General features: G+C 41.4%; 1 protein-coding gene across 4 annotated transcripts; it reads right to left on the bottom strand.

The window, feature by feature from the left end:
- Positions 1-1,780: 1,780 nt before the first annotated feature.
- agpat3 (1-acylglycerol-3-phosphate O-acyltransferase 3) lies at positions 1,781-22,770 on the bottom strand. Of its 4 annotated transcripts, XM_061691648.1 has the most exons (11): positions 17,225-18,193; positions 13,143-14,733; positions 11,511-11,569; positions 11,179-11,409; positions 9,890-10,059; positions 9,579-9,740; positions 8,673-8,826; positions 8,485-8,587; positions 6,656-6,731; positions 6,335-6,533; positions 1,781-5,649 (listed from the first exon to the last, which is right to left on the bottom strand). In XM_061691648.1, the coding sequence occupies exons 4-11, from the start codon at positions 11,354-11,356 to the stop codon at positions 5,558-5,560; spliced, it is 1,134 nt and encodes a 377-aa protein (XP_061547632.1). In that variant the 5' UTR covers positions 11,357-11,409; positions 11,511-11,569; positions 13,143-14,733; positions 17,225-18,193; the 3' UTR covers positions 1,781-5,557. The 4 variants fall into 4 exon arrangements, with proteins under 4 accessions (XP_061547632.1, XP_061547630.1, XP_061547633.1 ...); XM_061691646.1 differs by lacking the exons at positions 13,143-14,733; positions 17,225-18,193 and adding an exon at positions 22,393-22,770; XM_061691649.1 differs by lacking the exons at positions 13,143-14,733; positions 17,225-18,193 and adding an exon at positions 21,852-21,975.
- Positions 22,771-23,038: the final 268 nt, after the last annotated feature.

Raw genomic sequence — 23,038 nt, 5'->3', positions numbered from 1 at the left:
GCCGTAGCCTGCTCAAAGCGCTTTGTCGGTGGCTGTGAAAGTTGTGGGCTGGAAAGGGGAAGTAATTTAAAGAAAAGAAAGAAAACTAAAATAAAACAAATATTGTCCTCAAGTAAGAGTATTGTTACTTTCGAATAATATGACAAGTAAAAAGTAGTCCTCCAAATAATTACCTGAGTGAGAGTAAGAAAGTACTCAGTGAACTTCTCAAGTACTGAGTAACTAGTGAGTAATTTCTGATTATTATTATTCTTTTTTTAAATCAGAGCATGAACATCAAATAAACTAAAAAATAACTAAATAAAACAGGAATGTGCAAATTCAAGTATTGCTGAACAATATCACTTAATCTAAAACATAAATAGAATATTTATAAAATGAAATATTTGTAAAATGAACAAATTAAGGCAAATTCAGCTCCAACAAATAGTCTTATACCATATTGTTCCCACTTGTTAAACAGCACAATACTGTAGGCTCACCAGGCAGATTTCAGGAAAATAAAGACGATTCTGATTCTGATCAATCATTTTAAAACTTTTTCCACCATTAATGTTTCCTAGAATTTGGACAACTCAACTGATTTTGTTTTCTTTTTGAGAGGGGAGGTAAAAATAAACAACTGAAATAAACGAGTGTGATTGACTTGGACTTGACGTTTAACTTGCTGCCTTCTTGGCAAGGTCACCATTGCAAAAGAGATGTGCTTTAACTGGTCTTTTACCGGGTTAAATAAAGTTTAAATAAAATATATTAAAATAAATATGGTTGCACAAGGATACACTTCCTATCAGAACTGGCACGTGGCTGTGTTCAGGAGTAACAGATCACATTCAAACTCATGTTCAATGGGAGTCCACACGCACTTGCCACCATTTGAATTTTTAAATGGAACAACAACAACGCATGCATTATTTGCTTCATCCACTGAAAATGACTGTCTTAAGTAGCTGTTTGCTGACCAGACTTGTTGATAACGTGTGCGTGTGAGAGAGGGAGAAAACAAGATGCTTGTTTTACAGTTATTTGTGACCATAAAAACAGTCAAAACAACATCAAAAACGTCTGCAATTTACCACAAGGTGTTTTATCAACACAGAATTGGGCTGACTATCCAAGTTTGGGCAGTGACAAAACTACTGTGCCATGTGCAAGCTGTTGTTTTTCGTAGTCTGTAATGTAAACACGGGTCGCGCGCGGCTGTCACGATTCACTGATTGGCCCGCGAAGCTCCAATGGAAGACTTTGTGAGGACATGTGACTTTCTTGTGTCGTTTGATTGGCGAATTTGAGTCGAACGTCACCGTGATAATCGCGGTGGATTGGAGCAACGGCGCCCGATGCGGAAGTCGAAAACGGAATTCTACATTGCGCACGCAATTATTGATAAATGATTGTAACGGAGTAAAATTACTATTTCTTCTTAACATAAATACTCGAGTAAGAGTAGGAAATATGCTTTTTTAAAACTACTCTGACAAGTACAATTTATCCAAAATGTTACGTGAGTAAATGTAACGCGTTCCTACCCACTCCTGCCCACAGCACAGCGCATCTTCGGATGCGAGCACGCAGACGACCCGCTTCTGTACCAGTTGCTCCAAAACGGGTTGATATTGGAAATGAATGAAATCAGTTTCATTTTCAAAGCAAAAAATACATAAAGGATACTTGTTCGTCAAATACCGACCATCTGGACGTGGAGTATGGCGATACCTTGGGATACGAGTAACAAAAAGCAACACAATTATTCTTTAAAAAATAAATAAAATAAAAAGCCTTTTTTTTCCTCTCTTAATTTATTTCAGATTCAGAGTTAATGGCAGAGCTGCTGCGTGGCCTGTAAAAGTCCCTGAGTCAGAGTAACAGTGATTCAGTGACCGCATGCAAGATTAACTACAGTAAGAAACCGAGGCGCCGCTACAAATTTGGAATCTTGCACAACGTGTTTCTAATGATGAGCTTCAGCTACAACACGCGCACAAATACGCACACATTGTAACCTGGTAAAATATTCCCTATGTGCAACCCTGGAGACCAGCTCAATTTCACATCATTTCTTGTCTACCTTTGCCACATCAACGACTGGAGAGAAAATTTCTAAAACTATGATTTACAGTATAAACACATTTACAGTATACACATGACGTCCAAAGATGGGGGAAACAGCTTTATGTGGCATTTTACCAAAAGAGCAGTAGGGCACAAGTAAATAAAATAATAATTAAAAAAAAACCATTCATTTCTTTTATGTACAGGCTTGCCATTGTGTCACACTATTGATCCAATAAAGGAGGAATGGTCAGATGTGTGGATGCCGAAGGAAGAGATGAGGAGGAGCTGGGCCGCATTTCTGAGAGAAACACAAACTCCAAAGAAATGCACAAAGAGGGGCTTGGTGATTAAAGTCTTTAATAACAGGTGAGGAGGTGTTGGTGACGGACCAAAAAAAACAAAACAAAACCAAAAACAGCCTCGGAAACAAACAAACAAACAAACAAACCAAGAAGCGGATGACAACGCGTGAGGATGAGTGATTTTCATTTTTCTTTTTAATATGTCAGTGTTTTCAGAAGAAAATAAAACCAAGTCATTTTCATTGACTGACTAAAAAATTCCAGTGTCAAATACCTGCATCCCTTCTCTTGTGATAGAATTGCACCATAAACTGTGGCCAGTCTGCTCGATTCAAGCAAAAGGTGACCAGATGAGCAACTAAAGCTTTTCATAAGTATACCAGTTTTCACAAATACTCTATACAGGCGAGTACAAGTATACCAGTGAGTGCAAGTATACCGTCTTTCAAAAGTATACTCGTTTTCACAAGTATACCAGTGAGTGCGGATATACCAGTTTTCACAAGCCAGTGAGCGCAAGTATACTAGCTGTCACAAATATACCAGTGAGTACGAGCATATCAGTTTGCATGAGTGCACTCACCGGTTTTCACACGAAAACCAGCCAGGACAAGTAAGCTTGTTTTCACAAGTATACCAGTAAGTGTGAATATACCAAGTTTCCACAGGATACTAGTGAGTGTGAGTATACCAGTTTTCACAAGTATGCCAGTGATTGGAGGTATATCAGTTTTAACAAATATACCAGTGGATGCAAACGTACACCAGCTTTCACAAGTCTACCAGTTTTCACAAGTATACCAGCTTTCACAAGTATGCCAGTGAGTGCAACCAGGAGCTCAGTCAACTTGTCATTCAACAGAAATAAATCAGATACAGCAGTGTCTAGTTATAAGGCTGGCAAGAAATCTGTACAGGTGGAGATAATTCTGTCGCAAGAGGAAGTACGCAGGGTGGACGAAACAAAAGAAAGGTTTGGATGGACGCTACATGGGGGACGTGAAAGTGAGCGGAATATGTAACGTGCTTGGGGAAAAGTTAGCACACTATGTACAGCAGCAGCTGGGATTTCACTCGGAAAAGAACAACAAACGGTGAAATGTGGTTACTGTACTTAATTTCCCTGGTTTGCCACGTCTAAGCAGCTTCGTGTTACTCACGACAGGTTAGCAGGACATGTTGCAATGTTCAGTGAGTCATTTTTTGTCATGGTCGGAAGTGGTGGAGGGAGGACACCGGCACCTTGCCTGAGCAAGCTTGATTTAAGGCAAAGGTTAACTTATCACTACTACAGTCTATATGTGGCCACCAAATATTATGTCAACAGCTGCGTGGGTGAGGCTTCGAGGCAACAGCTGGTGACTTTTTGTCTGGAATCTGGCAGCACAACACCCCCATGACTTCACCTGTTGTGGCTGCCATCTGACAAGCTGCAGTGTTTGAGGGGCAAGGGGAGTTGTCTATATTCAAAAATAATAATATGATGTTGGTGGGGGCGGGGGGCAGGAAGTACAGCTCTGGGAAAAATTAAGAGATCACTGCAAAATTATCAGTTTCTACGATTTTGTTATCTGTGGGTACAGTGGTGCCTTAACATACGAGTTTCATTCCGAAACTCAAAATGCTTGTATCTAAGCTCCTAAAACCCCAACAAATTTTTGGGTTGCTTTTTGTTGTTGTTGTAATGTATAAAAACATACAGTTATGACAAATAAATAGAATGTACAAAATTAAACTGTTTTTGTCAGATTTTTGCTTGAATTCAAATGACACTGTGCTGCTCCTTCTGCTCTGCACACCTTGGATACCTGGGGGCAGTATCATACAAAGACAAACATGAAGAAGAGTTTCACAACTGACTCAGTTTCTTTGCAAAAGCATAAGAATATATGCCTGTAAGGATTGTTATATTGTGTCGATATGTGATGCTCAACTATGTTGTGTTCAAATATCTTGTTACGTAAAGGGTCATAACACTGATGAGATTCGTTAGCCTTTCTATGGGTTTTTGCATTATTAGCATTAAACTAAATAAACTTGACAAAGACAAAGCTATGTGGTTGTTTTAAATGTGCAATTCTGTTTTAGGTTTCGTTTGACATTAAACCTCAACTGAGTGACATTAAACAGCTTGAAGTCTCTTTTTTGAAGATTTGTTTCTAGCTGCCAAACTGCTGCTTGTTGTGAAATGAGTTGAGTTCAATGCCATCATACAGCGCTCGTATCTAAAATTTTTGTCGCAAGTCAATGGGGGGAGGCCAATGGCAGCTCATATCTCAAAAAACGTCTAGGGTGGTTCACTCATATTTCAAGGCACCACTGTATATGTTTGAGTAGACTGAACATTTATGTTTTATTCTCTAAACTACAGACATAGCAAACAAACTCCAAATACAAACTTGTCATGAAGAGAAAATGGTCAAAATACCCTCAAAAAGTGTGTGTGTGTCTCTTTATTTTATCCAGAGCTGTATGTCAGGTATTCATGATAGCTCGCACATGCACAACCCTTATCGTGGACCCCCCAAAAAGATGTTAAGGGGGTCAGGTCGCCATGATCACAAGAGTCATTAAAAAGAGACTAAGTGACATTGGAGTGTTAACGAGCGCTACACTCTATTTGATTTGAGTCCCTCTGAACTCAACATGACGCAGTGCACTTCTTGGGGGAAGCCTCCAGAAACTAAGGTGCGGGTTGGGGGCGGTTCATACATTTCTGTATCTATGTGCATGACTCAATGGCTGAAGGTGAACGGTTTCCGTGGTTGAAGTGGTGCTTTAAAGAAGGAAAATAGGTGCGTGAAATGTGGGGAGGGGGGCCCTTTTCTGACCAAGACTACGCTGCCACTCCCTAATTGCCGACAGACAGGAAGTGGAGTTGGGGCGGAGGTAGTCCAAAGCAGGACGCGGGCTAAGTTCGCGGTCTTCCATGTGACCGCAAGTAGGTTAGGAGGTGAGAGGTTTAAGATCGCCGGGATTAACGGGGTTTGACTGTGGAAAGTGGGTCACTAGGTGGCTTGAGATGCAGTACCGCACCCCCCCCCCCCCCCTCCTCATGTCTTGTGGACCTCCAGTGCTCTTACTCATTAGTATGTCTAAGACTGCTCTCTATTATGGTTTCACAGCCGGGTCTCCTCACCGACCTAGCGACCGATTGGACAGTGGAAGGGATAGCGGAGTCGGGCCGAAGTGACGCGCCTTTAGTTTTGTTTCTTGGTCTCCTGGTCGCCGTAACTGGAGCCCGTCTTTTTGACCTCGGTGACCCCGATCAGGCGGCGAATTGCAATGGAGGCTGGAGAGAGAAAGAGAGGACAAGCCATAAAATAAACAAACAAATGTCAACTGTTTAATGGAGATAAAATGGAGAGATAAACAGATATAAAACAATTTTATTGACAGATAACACTTTTCAAATCAGACAAAGTTTGCTTTTTTTTTTTTTTTTAAAACACTGACATATTACAACGTAAGACAAATATAATGACATTCAAGCAAACAACAATACAGGAAATAAAGAGTCTAACAAAAACAACTAACTAGCTCACCCACTCACAGAGTTATGCCACGTGGGATTTGCGCTAGCCAGGAAATAAAGCCCATTAGTGTTGTTTATATACTGGATACATTTATGGCCTCAATCTAAAGATAAATTCATTGGTTAATGCCTTTTTGTATGGTTTTTGTACTTGAAAATTCCTCTCTGTTGTACTGTGAAACAAATGGTAAAAGACAAAGTATTGTAAAACAGTCCAGTATTGTGCCTGTGCTTCATATATTTGTTGTTGTGCGCGTTTAGGGATTTAAAAAAAAGAACTTACTTCCTTCATTATATATTTTAAAATTAATTGGCTGATTAATCAGTTATCAGACTTTTTTTCCCTGACAAATATCAGAATCAGTCTACAAAAACTCATATCGGTGGGTCCTATAAAACGGCATGAAAATTCCACATTATAACTAATGACCAATGGCCATACCTATAATGAGGAAGATGATGAAGCCAATGATGAGAAGTGGAGAGCCGCTGACCGCCACTCCGTACGCAAAATTGATAAGTGGTGAGAGCAGCAGCGTGGCCCAGAATAGGAAGTTGAGAAGCGTCCACGGTCGACGAGGAGGGATGATTGTGGGCCCTGGGAATTTGCCTTGATTGCTGTATGTCTCCTGTAAGGCATCCTGGGGGGGGGGAGGATATTACTGAGCAACTGCCTGTTCAAAGACTCATGTTTAATCACATTGAGCAAGTGATGAAACATGAACGACGTCACTCGTCATATGAGAATAAAATGAAATCGTACCTTCTCCTGGTAGAGCTTATGCAGCCAGTTGGCACACTTGGCCTCATCATCTGGGATCTCTTCCACTGGGAAGCGTCTACAAGAGGGAAGCACAAGGTCAAAAATTACAATCCCAATTTCATAAAGGCACATACTGAAACAAAAGAGCACAATTGAAATAGAAATTGGGGCTTTTACTACTATTAGATGAAGACACTGGATGTCGATTTTGCTGCAACCAATGCCGCATTCATGTTCATGTTAAAATGAGTTGTGTCCATAAAAAGATGCACAGTTTTAATGTTCTAAAGGTCAGAATCAGAATCATCTTTATTTGTAAAGTATGTCCAAAAAAAACACAAGGAATTTGTCTCCGGTATTTGGAGCCGCTCAAGTACGACAACAGACAGAGAATACTTTTGAGACATAAAGACTGACAAAAAAGAAACAGTCACTGAGCAATAAAGGGTTGCTAGTTGTCTGGTAATGCTGGTACATTTATTATTATTTTTTGACAATTCTGCAAAAGATGCAGAGTCCTCTAGCACTTAGAGCAGTTCGAATGACTAATATTGCAATAGTCCGGCGCAATGACCATTGTGCAAAGGGCGCCGAGACTTCAAGGAGTGTATGCAGTTTAAAGTGACAAGTAGTACGATAATCTGGGACAATGTTGATTGTGCAAATTGTGTCATACAATTTGCAACTTTAACCTTGAACTTCAGCCTATTGCAAATTCCAAGTACGTCTTTTGTTACCGTGGCGACTAGAGGCTGAGCAAGGGCATTGTGATTATAACGAGGGCAACTCAATGTTGCCAACTTTGCAACTTTTCCAACCCCTCTAAGCAAATATTTGTCAAAAAAGCGACGACCAGCAAATTAGCCACGTTTTGCTTTGTGGTGTAAATTTCTGAGACTCCCTCCAGAGCAAAAGGTTATAACTAGTCCCTGTCCAGGCTACTAATTTAACCATAATGTTGAAATATGATATGAAACATAGTCTGTCAAGCTTTTATTATGGCAATGCTTTGACTCTGGACCCGATTCATTCATTGGAATGTCGCCTATTGAGGAAAAAAAAAAGATTCCACTGTATGATTACAAAAAAGGTAAAGATCTGCAGTTATTTGTCAAATCAGCAAACTAATTTGTTTCTGTTTACTTCCAATTTTCAGGTAAAATGAAATCTGTTGTAAAGGAATTTTGGCTTATTATTAAGTGCTTGTAAATAACATGGAATGTGTTAAATCGGAGGCTCTTTAGAGCTTAAATTCACCCACATTCAATGTTAGGTTCATTGAGGACTAAATTGTCCTTAGGTGTGAATGCGAGTTTGTCTCGCTGTGCCCTATGATTGGCTGCTGACCAATCCAGGGTGTATCTGCCTCTCGCCCAATGTCAGTTGGGAATGGCTGCAGATAACCTCTGACACTAATGTGGGCAAGGTACCATAGAAAATAGATGGTTGAATAAATGAAATGTGAAAACAATGTGTGCGCTGTAGCACTCTTATACCACCAGGGGGATCCATCGGCTAAAGGAGAGGACATTAAAACGCTATGGAATTATCATTACATGAACTGATTCATGTCAGGCGAATTTCTCTTTGTCAAAAGGGCTTCCATGTGTGAGGTGCAACTGTCTGTTGTGTTACTAGACAAGATTCTGCCCCAACCACAACATCCTATTGGCAATATTATTTATAGCTGCCACTGTTATTTGTTGCCATGGGCAAAATGTGTAGTGGTTATGTTCAAGAGCAAAACGGCCGTGAGGAACAAGAGCCACGGTGATGCAGAGAGTAGTCTTCAGACAAGTCGGTGGCTCGTATCAGTCTCGCGTTCTCACCTTATGCTCATGTCAGCTTTGTATTTCTTGCCATTGACGATGCCCAGGAGAGTCGGCGTCTGCTTATCTTTGAAGTTGAGTGTCACATCATAAACGGCGGTCACTGGGGTGGGGGGGGAGAGAGATGCAAAGGAAGAAGGAGTTTCAAATAAGTTCCGTACCATATGGTGTGTGTATTTTTACACTACCTGTGCCCTTGAGACACTTCAGCGTGGTGGTGAACCCCTTAGTACGTGGCAAAAGGTGATATTTGAGCTTGGGCAGGCCTTTACTCTCTGCAACCTGCATGCTTATCTGGTGCTTCTTCTCTGTAAAGCGGGTACCTTCACAATAAAGCAGGAACTGGGGGAAGAAAAGTGGATATTTTCACACGCATTGTGGCCATGCATGTTATGTATGTATGAATATTTGTGTGTGCGTGGTGTGTGTGTGTGAGAGAGAGAGTGAGTGAGTGAAAGTGAGTCTCCTGCAGTGAGATGTTAAATACAGCTGGAGCAGTTTAATTTGTATACCGGTGCCAAGATAAATGGAGGAAAAGTGGGCCAAAGGGAAGATTCTGCTGCTTGGAGGACATTCTTTGAAACCCAACAACTTTATTTATAGTAGTAAGTATAGTAGTAACTTTGACTTTGACACAAAAAGAAAACAGACATACCTCCGCTAATGACCTGAACAGGAAGGAATTGCTTTTTTATACCAAATGCGGAAGTAAAACTTGTCATGTTATAACTTGATAACTTATTACGTTAAAATGTAACCTTCATCACATTAAAACATGAAATGTATCACATTATAATGTGATACTGAACTGTTTTTTTTTGGTGTGGCAGCAATACACTTCCATTAACCTAACATGCTTGAGCTCAAATTTATATTTACATATTTACATTTAGAGTAACAATATTTGTCAAGGTTCGCAAAACTTTAAGTTATCTAGTAAATGAGAAGACCTTAGTTCATTCAGCACATCAAATATTCCAGCAACAAAAGAGGAATGTAAGAGGATATGGCGATAATACACCAGAAATGAAGTAATAGGACACAAAACCAAAAATGTCAAAGCATTTTTCCATAGCATTTGGACTTGTACTCACCCACATATGTTCAGGATAGTCTTTAAGCCTGTCAAGTCCACTGAAGACAGTTTTGCGGTCCTCCTCCCACTTTCTCTTGCAAAAAACTATTTCTAAGAAGTACCAGGTCCAGCCAATTAGTGGAACCTTCAGCAGCTCATGTTTGGCTAGGACTTTTGAACTCTAAAGGGAAACAGAGGCAACAGGAATTCAATGGTAATTAAAAAAAAAATAAAAAATAAAAAAAAAAAAGTCATCAGTTCATTGGTACATCTTTAAATGTACACAATTACAGCCTTTTTTATTTTTTATTTGTTTTAAATTCAGCTGACCCCCAGGACACCGTATCTTTCACACATGGTCCAGCCACACAGGAAGTCAATCTCATAGTTGTGGTTGAGAATGATGATGACATGTTCTTTGCCAAATTTGTCCACCGTAGCCTGATCCGTGTACAAGGTGCATTCTGTGCCGGACCACCACTCCAGCAGCATCACCAGCTCTGTCCAGAAACAACAACACACTTTATCATTTACAATGTCTGTCAGATGCAAGGTGTCACAATGATGCCTAGGTTTGGAATCGATTACTTATACTTTTTTGCTTATTATAGTGTGTACCAACTGAAGTCCCTATACACTTCATTTTTTTTGTATTTTGTTTCATTCAAACGGACGTGAGGCCATCAGCATTCAACAGCTTGCACCTGGCTCGCCAATTCACATAGGAGCAGCGTTGCAAAATTGTCACCTGGCAAGAAGTTTTTCTGTCCCTGATTGCCGTTCCAACACCAGTTTGAGAAGCTTTATGGCTGTCACACTGCTCCAACGTTTAATACAATTTATGTTATCCATGGCAAGTTTCTCGAAACAGGATCTGTTCTCGACAAAGCACGCAGCGGAAGGCCTGCTACTACCACTACAAATGAAAACACCAAGCTCCTCGAGCAGGCGTTTGCGAAAAGAGAGTGAAAGTCTATCGGGAGGGCTGCAATGAAACTCAGCATGAATAAAAGCTTGATTTAGCGAATGCTTCAGAGAATGCTAAAGCTTTACCCGCAAAGGCTGGAAGTAGAAGATTATGATGCTCAACAATCATAAGTGGGTACGTGAATAAACACTGAATACAAAACATTGAATAAAAAGTATTTGAGAGCATTTAAAACTGATTCTGGTAGCACAATAAATCCCTTCCAGTGTGGAGTTTGCATGTTGTCCCCGTACTTGCGTGGATCTTCTCCTGGTACTCCAGCTTCCTCCCACATTCCAAAAACATGCATTTTATGTTCACTGAAGACTCCAAATTGTCTATAGGTGTGGATGTGATTGTGAATGGTTCTTTGTCTATACGTGCCCTGCGATTGCTCAATCGATCTCGCTGGTACAACTCAAAAGTCTCAGTTCCCTTGATAAGCTCAATAGCCAGCAAACAATAACTACAAACATAACTCGCTCAGTAAATAAGCTTGTTAACATTGGAGGATCAAGCAGGAAACCATCAATTCAATTCAGTTCAGTTGAACCGTTAAAATAAGTTTCCTTTGAGATCGTACAATGTGAGCGCCTGAAGGATTCACAGGGGACAAAACACTCATTGGCTCACCGGAATTTATTCTACTTACGGCTCCAGAGAGAGTACGCGAGGCGGCAGTTGATTCTGCGATAGAGCTGCTTGTTGAATGGCCAGATGACGCACGTGCACAGCTGGATGAAGTTTATGATGAGGCCGCTCACAACAAATACAAAGCCCATCAACAATTGAAGTATGAACAGGCTCTTGATGTAGGCCAGGAGAGCCATGCTTGAGAAGCCAAGGGAGCTGATGAGGCTCCACTCTACACACGATGACCAACCTGAGGGACGAAACACACACAAGGATCAGAAGCCACAGTAGCAGAAAAAGCAATTAAAGAAAAATTACAATCAATGACAGAAAATAAAGTCATTTCCTTACCACTATGGTATCCTTTTTATAAGCCTCGTTTGCACGGTCCTTCGGCCAATACTACAGTCCTGAAACCAGAGATTTAATTAATGATAAAGAAGGGAGCTGAAATGCAAAAAGGCTTAAAAAAAAGTGAACAAAAACATCTATAGCTTGTAATTTTCAGATAGAGGACACCTCATCAAGGAAGTCTCTTTCATTTATCATTTACGTATGGACTATATCCTACCAAAAATGCTGACAAAACAAAAGCAGCCTCTAATGGCCTGCCTAGGCTATTTCCTGCTTCTCCTATTCAAGATGATGTCCTGCTCTACACTCCCCTCCTAGACACTAAATTTGACATACATTTTGCTGATAATGGCCCAGCCTACCGACTGCATTCACAAGTGCATTCAATTTCCACATTTCAGGGACACAACAAGGACCTGGAGACGTCCTATAATAGCTGTTGGTCTACAGTGACAAATGTACCACTGCAGTTGTTGGCAGAAAAGCTCCAAAAACACCAAAAGCACTCCAGAGATAACAGGAGATACTGTAATGCTATGTAATGGAAAGACCACTGTAGCAGTTCTTGGTCAGAAACTGGAGACTGAATACCTACAACCTTCATGACGACAAGCACTATGGAAATAGACAGATGGATAGTAAAAAAGATGTCAAAAAAATAAAAATAAAACTGAACTCAAGCAGTGGCAACGACACACAGTCATTAATCAGTTTTAATAGGTCACACTTGAGCAAGTTTATTAAGATATTATACAGTACCACAGAATAGTGACAATCATAGTGATAATAAAGATTAACAGCCAATTTATGATTTTAAAAACAACCCGGCGGAGGGGTGACATCATTCTCATCTCTGCATTCCGACTGCACATGGCATGAAAACAGTCACTCAGAGTTGCTAATTCTGTTCAGAGTGCTGTCATAAAGCCAGGTGCCTGATGGCAGTTGTGTTTGAAAGGACGTCTTATGTTACCGTGGGCACGTTGCGATCGGATCAAACGTGGACATCTGAGTGCATCGCGTCCACACCTGCCATCAGAGTACATTTGACAGCAGGGTTCGAACACATCACTTCCAGTCGAATCACATATCAGTTCCCACAGGGCTATTATAACATGAAGTATGTGCATTGTAAAAATGGCTGGTAATTACATCTGTTTAGGTGGATGGATAATTGGATATAGTCGACTGCCACAACCGTATAGAAAAAGTATTTGCCTCCTCCTCCTTTTTTAAAGCATCCTTTCCCCACTTTAATGTAAATGACCAAACTGACACAAAAAGGTTCCAACTTTGCATTAAATCATTTAACACCGAGAAAGAAACGCATCGCCACGCAATACAGTGCTGAACACGAGTACACCCCAACGCATTTGTAAGAAAACTCTCCTTTCAGAGTCAGTATTTTCTATGGTACTCATGATATTTGCACAAATAAAAGTCAAGTATATAACAAATTCATTTAATGTTGCAAAAATGTGTACACAATAATGAAAATCTAGTAAAGAAAATCTATATTTTAGATTTAAAAAAATAAAATGTGTAGACAGTATGTAAGGAACAATCAAGCTAGTGCAACAAGGCAATACACATGCTAATCAATTAAAAGACATGCGACAGCTACAGTACCTCAGCTCAGTCTCCATGGCCAATAGACAGAATGTATCCAGGAGTTAGAATGATAAAATACTGTCACACATGACTAGCTGTGTCGCAAGTCAATTGATGTCATCAAGTCCAAACATCCGATCTCTGTTGGCGTAATGACCTTTGTGCGAAAAGGGAGGACTTAAGTCACTAGTGGTGTCTGTTGTGTAATTGGCAGGGTTTGGAAATGTCAACTTACTAGGAATCTACTTTTCAAAATGTTTGGAAAAGTAGGTCTGCAAGAGCAGGGGGGTGTCCATTATAAACTGTCCATTGCAAGGACTCCATACCTTTAGACCTTTAACATAAAAACAGACTAGAAACCTCTCCATGTCTGCTGACCGTAGCTACTGGATCCAGATTTGTAACAATACGTTTAGAATGACAATAAAACACAAATCTACAGCTTATACAATATAAAGTGCTTCATAGAACACACTTTACTCATTACACTATGCATAAAATGGGCTTCTCTCCATCTAATATATGCGTGCAATGCACCAAAAATACCCCAGACACCTATTTTCATGCTATATGCGAATATACATCAATTCAATGCTTTTGGTCTTTGGTTATACAAAAACACTCGTATATTTTAGACTGCAGGATTCCACTTTCCCCAAGATTGTGCAAACTTGGCCGACTTAAGCATAATTGACCTCCCTAATAAATATTCACAACCATTACTTGTCGCGTTAGCTACCGCTAAGAAAACATTTCTATTAAACTGGAAAAACAAACAAGCTATTAACATCAATCAGTGGCTAAATCTCATCATAGAATATATTGCGTGAGAAAAAATATCAGCAGAACGAAAAAAATCCATTACACATATACGTAGATAGCTGGTCACCTTACCTCAACATGCTAATTCTAGAGTCTTGATTCCTTTGCCTGAGGAGGGTGCCATCTGCCATTAGCAAGACTATTTTCATAAGTGTGAAAGTAAACAATGGAATTTTATTTTCTTTGTTGTCGAGGTTGTTGTTGTTTTATTATTATTCTATTTATTTTCACACATTTTAGATCGGTTTGCATGGTGAAAAGACACATGCATGCTGTGGGGATCTCCTCCTCTTGTCCCTGTGTTTGCTGTTCCAGAGTCTGCGGGGGCGGGACTATTTTTGACTCCTTCATGATCTCGAGGGTGGGGGGGAACCACTGGGGTGACCTCCTGGGAAGTAATGGTGGTGTGATGGTGACTCGCCCATGTTCCGTGGGTGCTGGGGCGGTGCCGGCTGGCACCCGCCTGGGTGCCCCGCTCTGGCTATTGGTGGGGGCGGTGGGGCCCCCTTGTCGCTCCTCTGGCCTGCTTCCTCCTCTTCTCTCCGTTCCTTGCGTCCCGCCACGGTCGCCTGTTCCTCTTCCCGTGGGGGAGCCGGGCGGTCCCCTGCGGGCTGTGGGGCCTGCTATGGGGTTATTTTCCCTGCCTGGTTTGGGGGAGGGGGTGCACCTCCCATGCTCAAGGGCGGGTAGTAGGTGCTGGCGGTGGTGTGGGGGGCCGGGGTTGGTGCTGCGGGTCTGGGTGGGATTGCCTTCTTCGTCGGTGGTTGTCCGGCCTAATGGGCCCGACCTGCGGGAGTCATGCCTCTTAATCACTCACTTTGCACACACTCACACCATTCACTGTATATATTTCTCGCTAATCACATCTGGGCACATACACATTTCAAAGGGTTCCTGGCGGACTGGTATGGGATCGGGATGGTGTGGGTGTCGCATTGGGTTTCAATACGTCCGTGCTGTTGCCCAGTTCGTGCGCCCTGCCCTTCCGCCCTGCCTGCCCCCCTGGATTTTAAATCCGCCCTCCTTTCCAACAAACAAGGGACACTCTCCCGCCCTCGGGCTTGGCGGGGATTGGCTGCATCGCAGGCCCTGCGGGTTGGGGGAGGGGGGCGTTTGGCTCTCCTGGGGGTGGAGGGTGGCAGGGTGTGTGGGGTGGTGGGCGGGGTGGGGTGGTGTCATTGGGTCCCTGCGGCCCCCGCTGGGTGGCCGGTTGTCGGGGCGCCTCGGTGGGGCTAGCGGACCGCCCTGGGTACCTCGGTGTGGGTCGTGTCCCGTCCGCCGGGCTGCTCTCGGTGGACCCCTAGGCCTGATCCCGCCCCTCGATTGATTGGGTGGGGTCCTCAGCCGCCGCGGTGCGGCCACAGCAATTACATGACACTTCTGTCAGTCTTTGTGCATGTAAAACGGCATCAATTCACTTGCATGTATCCGCAGGCACACACCCCTTACTGCAACAAATAACTCATGAATATGCAAATCGCTTGTGTATCCCCTCATTTATACTCTCGTCCTGTACACTTTTATAATTGACATAATTAATGCCACCACACTTCAGTTGTACAGCCGGGTTCACGACCCTGGTCCTACATGCTTCTTCTCCTGTCCTTGTCCTGTTCTATCTTGTCCTTTCCTTCCCTCACAGGTGTATGTAGCACTACAGCCCCATGCAACACTCATATTTAACGTTTCATTGTTGTAGATAATCTAATGAATTACTTCACTCATCCCGTTTACAATTAGTGCTTTGTCTTTTGTCTTTGTTTCTCTCTCCCTTCTAGAAAGTTTGTTCTGTTCGACTGATGAAGTCTGATTCTCAATAAACTTCAATTATAATACCACAGCGGAAGTTTTAAAAACACCACTGTGACACAGTAAACTGTTTCGGCATAAAAGGGATACAGATTTTTCATTCTGCTTGATCTAACAGCCGAACAGGACAAAAAAAAAAAAAAAAAAAAAAAAGAGAAATAATCATAGAATCCTATCGTTATCTGTGTTGTGTAACTTTTAGCACGTTCTAACCTAACATTTTGAGAACTAAAAATTATTTTACTTTACATTACACGACAAGACATTCAATATATCTAAAATAGATAGTACTGTCATACGCACAAGATGTATTTTTAACAAGTTTGTATTCGCAACCTCTTACAACTACATTGACACTATTGGAATTCAAATATTTGTGAGGGCAACTTCCAGTGAGAGAAAGATTTCCACATTTGCCAAGACCTTTGTTTTTATTTCCTCTTGACACGCTTTTCTCCTTACCTCACATCGTTGTACTCTGTACACACATCAACTGTCAAGACAAAACAGAGGCAGCAACTCATAATGCCTAACTGTTGTTTAACACAAATTTAGTGAACATATAGGGCCTCTTAAAACAGACACACACTGCAAAATGAATCTATCCACAGTCAAATTAAAAAAATGGAGAGACATGCTGCATGAGAACAAGGTTGAAAGCAAACACTCCGTGGCCAAGACCAGTAGTCCTGCTTGTTTTGAGTCACTTATGTCTTTAGCCTCGTTTACCCAGACATTCACAATACTGTCCACTGCACCTTTCCCCTCCATTTTACTTTGTTCCACAAAACTTTGCAATGCCACCATTATGTGATGGGATACAGAAGGTCCATTAGTGACACTGTATATTTAACTATCAACAGACTATCAAAACAGTGCACCATTTCTTGGTTGTGATCACAAGTAGCTGAAAAATTATCACAATTATCTGGGTTTCTTCATGATTTTGGAGCACCAAAGAATATGCGTCTGACATTGTTCTTTGCGTCCTCTTCCGCATCTTCTTTATATGCACTTTGTGTCATCTTTCTGTTTGTTAGCGCACCAGATGGAGCAAGCTAAATACTGCAGTGATGATAATCCAAACTTGAAACGGTAAACCTTCTGGAATTGTATCTCGGTTCATTGGTACACGTTTCACTCCTTGAACCAACTAAACTTGAAGGAACGATTAGTCACTGACCGGGTTAAAGCTGCTTAGGGCTGGACAGCTGTTTGTCCATTACCAACAAACTGTCATCATTCTTTTACAGGTACTTGTTGATGTGAACCGTAACACTTTATCTACTCTCCTCCTCTTTAGACGGAAAGCACTTCAATCTATTAAAGTTCTAGTCAATAGCATACATACTCTGTTTTGCATGGCATTTGAAACAAGATTTCAGTTGATCTGTTACAAGTTCTCATAAATTTGGTAGTACCCGTTGTATTCTCCAGTTTCCAGTAGCCATATTGTCCGTTTTACTCACCAGTAGACATAGTAGGCCATTGCCATGAGCACCAACGCCCCACAAATCCCGGTGAAGATCATCACAGCACTCTGGTTCAGCATTTTGGCGGATGGTGAAACCCCAAATGAGTGCCAAAATAAAAATGCTATGAGTGAGCAACTGTTCGTCACAGGCTGCCCTGTGCCATAGCCATCATAAACCCACTGAAGGAACGAGATTATGACAGCAAGAACACCTTCTGTTGGAGGAACTGCCTGATCAGCAAGTATTTACTGGCGACCAAGGAAGCCCCACGGGAAAAAACAACAGAACTTTGATTCCCAATGAGAGCGAGCAGAAAACCAAACAAACAAATACCTAGTAGTCAATAGACTGTGAGGAGATTCAACTAATGGATGAAAGGTAGGAGGTAGGCAGACGTCCCGTAAAAACCGGCTGACTGTATTCTCATTCTGTAATCCAATGGATTAGATTAGTGACGATTAGCAAGCGACAGGCATCCAGGCATCCTGGATATGTCGCATTACATTACCATTAACCAACAGGGTGGGGACAATCCGCTGCCTGGTAGAGTTTGTCATCCTAGCTTGCTATTGGTCGTTGTCTCACACTACCTGGAAGCATCTACAAAATTATGAAGGTGGTCGTTAGGGCTGGGAGATTAATCAAAACGTAATCGTGATATCGATTTCAGCTTCCCACAATTCCACAGCAAAAATAATTACACACATTGTATATTTATATACAACAGATACTTCATTTTAGCTTCATTCACGCAAATCATCATCTTAATGCTCATACAGAATGAAAATCCTATTGACTGGCTAACAAAAATTTGCATTAGAAGTTACGGCGTTATTAGGATTCCCATATAGTTTCTCGCCAGGACACGCCCTGCTCCAATATTACTGGCTCCATGACACGCACCGATGCACTATGATTGGCTGATGTATCCGTGTATAACACGCCCTACTGCTTCCAGACAGGAAAATAAGTTTGTGACTTAAGTGTGGCGGCGTGAACATGTTTCCCACAAACCCTAACCCACCCTAAACCGCCTTAAGCCCCAACCCTAGCCCTAAACCTAACCATAACAAACTTATTTCTTTTTTAATTTGAACAAATGTGATGCATGGTTGGGATAGTCATCTCATTACATCAACGCAGCCTGCCCTTCCCGCGACGCAGGACCCAATCATGTTGCAGTGGGGCGTGTCCTGTCTAGAAACTGTGTGGGAATCCTAATAATGCTTACGGGAGCGATTTACCATCAAATACGAATATTCACACACAAACGCTGTAGTAACACACAGACAGGTAACTTGACTTTCTTTGTCTAATGTTATCTTAATGTAAGAGTGTATCTCTGTGCATGCCCCACACTGCTTTTAAGAGCCAAGATGCGCACAGCAGAAGCAGCAGTTTTTTTTTTCTATTGCTAATTTTGTTTTAAATATATTATTTTACCTGTTACTAATTTATTTGCTGGTTGTTTATAATTAATGAATAACTGTTTCTTAATTGTGATTTCACCATCAATAAAAATAATCATCATTGTTTTCATAATCGCCCAGCCTGATTGGTCGTAGTGGCTGTCCTTAATAGAAATGTGGAATCTTGTCAGTATTCCATAAAACTGTCGTAGCGTTATCATGTAATAAATTGTCACCACATAAAAACTGTTCAGTGCAGTAACATTAAAAAGTAGTATTTAAAAACAAATCCAAGACTAGTTATCTACTACTTTGTTGCTTTATTTCTAACTTTTATACAATAAAAACAGAGGCTTATTTTTTTTTATTGGTTAAGCACCAACTATCTTATACTAATTACTACCATTCACTAATTACCTTGCAACCATATTTTTGTGAAACCACATATAAAATTTTATCAGACATACATTAATTAATTTTTCATGATTTCTACTGTACGCGGCACGGTGTACGACCGGTTAGAGCGTCTGCCTCACAGTTCTGAGGACTGGGGTTCAATCCCCGGCCCCGCCTATGTGGAGTTTGCATGTTCTTAGTTAATTTGCCTCTAAAATGATCTTAAAATTAATACAACCCTACAAATAAATGTCACGACGTGACGAGAAGACAAAAGTTTATTAGCACATTATACTGCAGTATATGTAAGTCCTGTGAGAGATCTCCATCCATGTTAGAACCTGAATACCTAAACATCTTATCAGCTAATCCCATAGGACTTTGAAACCACAAACAGATACTATCTAGTTGACAAGAACACACCTTGAGCTGTAAAATACATCAACATGCTTCCATTTAAGTTCAGAACTACAGTCCAAAAGTGGGAAGTAGGGCCGGGCGATTATGGAAAAAGTAATGATCATGATTATTTTGACTGATAGTGAAATCATGATTAATACAAATGATTATTCATTGATTCATCCATCCATTCATCCATTTTCTGAGCCACCTCTCCTCACTAGGGTTGCGGGCGTGCTGGAGCCTATCCCAGCTATCATCGGGCAGGAGGCGGGGTACACCCTGGACTGGTTGCCAGCCAATCGCAGGGCACATACAAACAAACAACCATTCGCACTCACATTCACACCTACGGGCAATTTAGAGTCTCCAATTCATGCATGTTTTTGGGATGTGGGAGGAAACCGGAGTGCCCGGAGAAAACCCACGCAGGCACGGGGAGAACATGCAAAGTCCACACAGGCGTGGCCGTGGATTGAACCCTGGTCCGCAGAACTGTGAGGCTGACGCTCTCACCAGTCGGCCACCATAAATCCCTCCCGTGATCTAATACTTATGTTAGCTAGCCCGCCAATAGGGTTTCCCATTGACTGATCGCATAAGATGACGAGTTCTATTACGATGTATCTTGTATTTGGATTTCCAATGTGAGTAATTATTTTTATTGTGCATTCAGTTTTACAGTAAACTCCAACTGGGGTGTCAATAAACACCTTAAAGCACGCTCAGGGAGGGCAGGCAACACAGGGTGTGTTTACAACGCAGGAACTTGCATACACAACCTATTGCCGCTCCACATGAATTGTTTTTCTTCAATGATAACGTTTTTATGATCGTTAGAAGTCAAAATCGAAATCACGATTACATTTCGATGAATCGCCCAGCCCTAGTAGGAAGTGGTTTTACAATGGTCAATGGGCATCCCTAACTCTCGGAAGTATACAAAGTTGTGTTCAATGTCAGAACACCCAATGTGGCATGAAAATTAGCCCATTTCACTTAATTGGCCCAAACTTTATTTATGATAAATAATGCATCTTTATTCATTGTTGCGCAAGCGATGTATAGTGGCAAGCAGAACAAATAAATGCTGTTCCACTTGATGGCAATAAACCGGTGTATCTGACATTTGTTATTGGTGATTCCGTGAGATTTTCTAATGTAAAATATATAAAACGTGTACCTTGGCTCAAGAAATGTTTGGGAAACAATGGTGTATATCTATACCTATAGCTATCTACATATCATGGTTGACCTCCATTTGATCAGGATTTGGCAACTGTTGCCATCATAAACCCTGTATTTACTCTACACGCAATGTCTTAAGTCACAACAAAATGTCAGAGTGGAAACAACTACTACTGATTAGATCAGTGTTCTGTAAATTGACTGTCTGTTGTACTAGAGCGGCTCCAACTACCGGAGACAAATTCCTTGTGTGTTTTGGACATACTTGGCAAATAAAGATGATTCTGATTCTGATCACGAGTAAAAATAACCACAAAGGTGATTCACATCCTTTGTTAACCATCCATCCATCCATTTTCTGAGCCGCTTCTCCTCACAAAGGTCGCGGGTGCGATGGAGCCTATCCCAGCTGTCATCGGGCAGGAGGCGGGGTACACCCTGAACTGGTTGCCAGCCAATCGCAGGGCACATATAAACAAACAACCATTCGCACTCACATTCACACCTACGGGCAATTTAGAGACTTCAATTAACCTACGATGCATGTTTTTGGGATGTGGGAGGAAACCGGAGTGCCCGGAGAAAACCCACGCAGGGATGGGGAGAACATGCAAACGCCACACAGACGGGGCCGGTGATTGAACCCGGGTCCTCAGAACTGTGAGGCTGATGCTCTTACCAGTCGCCCACTGTGCCGCCCCTTTTGTTCACCCTCCTGTTAAATTGACCCACTTTAAAGTAGTTTTTCGCTATGAAATGTCTTTGGATTGGCTTTAAAAGTGTTATCAACAGATACTGTATGTACAATCAAATGGTTAATGGGGTTAATAATTAGATATAAACATAAATTAGTAATACATATTTGAAATTACATCTACCCCAGATGTAACTGACCCAGGAATAAAATTAACATAAAAACATGCAGTTAATCCTTGGATTATATATTCAATTTTGGTGGCATAATTTCCCCAGAAATCTTGGTCCAATTATGAAACCTGCTTTAAATTAGAGGCATTCGAATGTACTGCAGTGGTTCTACTGCGCAGTACTGGCAACAAGCATTATTAAACCGTCACATCAACTAGATGATTCATGTCAAATCATTACATGTTATTTGCACAGCTCCCTCTCTCAAACGACAGCTCTAGTTGTCTTGGAATTAGATTGAAACATGGTAATGCGGGTTTAACGTCAGCAGAGATACACTCTTACAAAGTTTTTACACTCACAATTTGCTTGTGTAAAAGAAGCGCTCCGGTGTTGAGTCGTCTTATCGCAGTACAGCCTCCATACAACGCCACCAGCTACTAGCATACCGATCATACGGTGATCGTTAAGTGTGACCCATGTGCCCGGGACGTCACACACCAGTCCTGTGAACTCACAGTTTAAAATAATAATAATAATATTTTTTTCAAAAGCAATGAGCTTACATTACTTTTATTTTCATGAAATATTAACTGGGTTCCTTGGAAGCGTTTCAAAGACAAACGAGTAGCGGACACGAGCCCTGCACTTTACGTTTCATGTGTAGCATTTACCCCTCAAAGTACAAGCCCCGAAAAGTAGCCACTATTCGAGTGAGTGAGCATGTTCGGAGTTTCTTTGTGTGTGTGTGTGTGTTTGACAAAATATTGAAAACAAAGAGAGGGAATATTTTGCTCGTCAGTTGCCGGGGAACTCGTGCCGCTTTTGTTGCTAGCGGTCGATGCTACGCTAGTTAGCTAGCTATGGCTAGCTGACGGCAAGGCACATTCTCAGTGAGCTTACCTGCAAATGGACCACTTGGGAGTGAAGCCAGCAGCGCAGATTCGGCAATTATTCAGTCACGGGTTCTCGGCCTTGTGAGGTTGTTAAAAAAAATGGAACCATTTACGTAGCCCCTCTTTCTCTCGTGGCTTAACAGAGATGGTACAAATATGACTTGAGGTCATGCGATTTTCAAGAGCACTATTGTTTGTCGGTTAAAGCGCCACATTTCCTTCAAAGCCCCCCTCTGAAGATGTCCATCCGGTCAGTCCAGACCACCCTCCCCAAAACACATTCCGGTAAGTAAAAAAAATATAAGACTAGTAAATCAAAACCTGCAATACACCTGCCTTCTTCAACTCGTCACTACGCCACAATTACCAAACATGCAGTTGCTTAACTACGTCCATCCTTATTTCCATTTGACATTCATTACTTCCTTCATTCCATTACCGAATTATCGTTTTGTTTGAAATAAAACTACATTTTGGAGGAATCGCTTATGTTTTAAAAACAAACAAACAAACAAAACTGTAATCTACACACTTTATATTGACTCTTTTTCTTAAACGTAGACAATATTTTTGAAAGTGCCCCAGGGGAGTGCTGTAAACTAAATCAAGCTAAATGTTGTTTTGTTTTTGTTTTTTAAGTAAACGTTCATTTC

The sequence above is a fragment of the Phycodurus eques genome, chromosome 12 (assembly GCF_024500275.1).
Source record: "Phycodurus eques isolate BA_2022a chromosome 12, UOR_Pequ_1.1, whole genome shotgun sequence".
Lineage (NCBI taxonomy): Eukaryota > Metazoa > Chordata > Actinopteri > Syngnathiformes > Syngnathidae > Phycodurus > Phycodurus eques.
The sequence above is the reverse complement of the archived record's forward strand: the minus strand, read 5'-3'. Positions and strand labels throughout refer to the sequence as shown.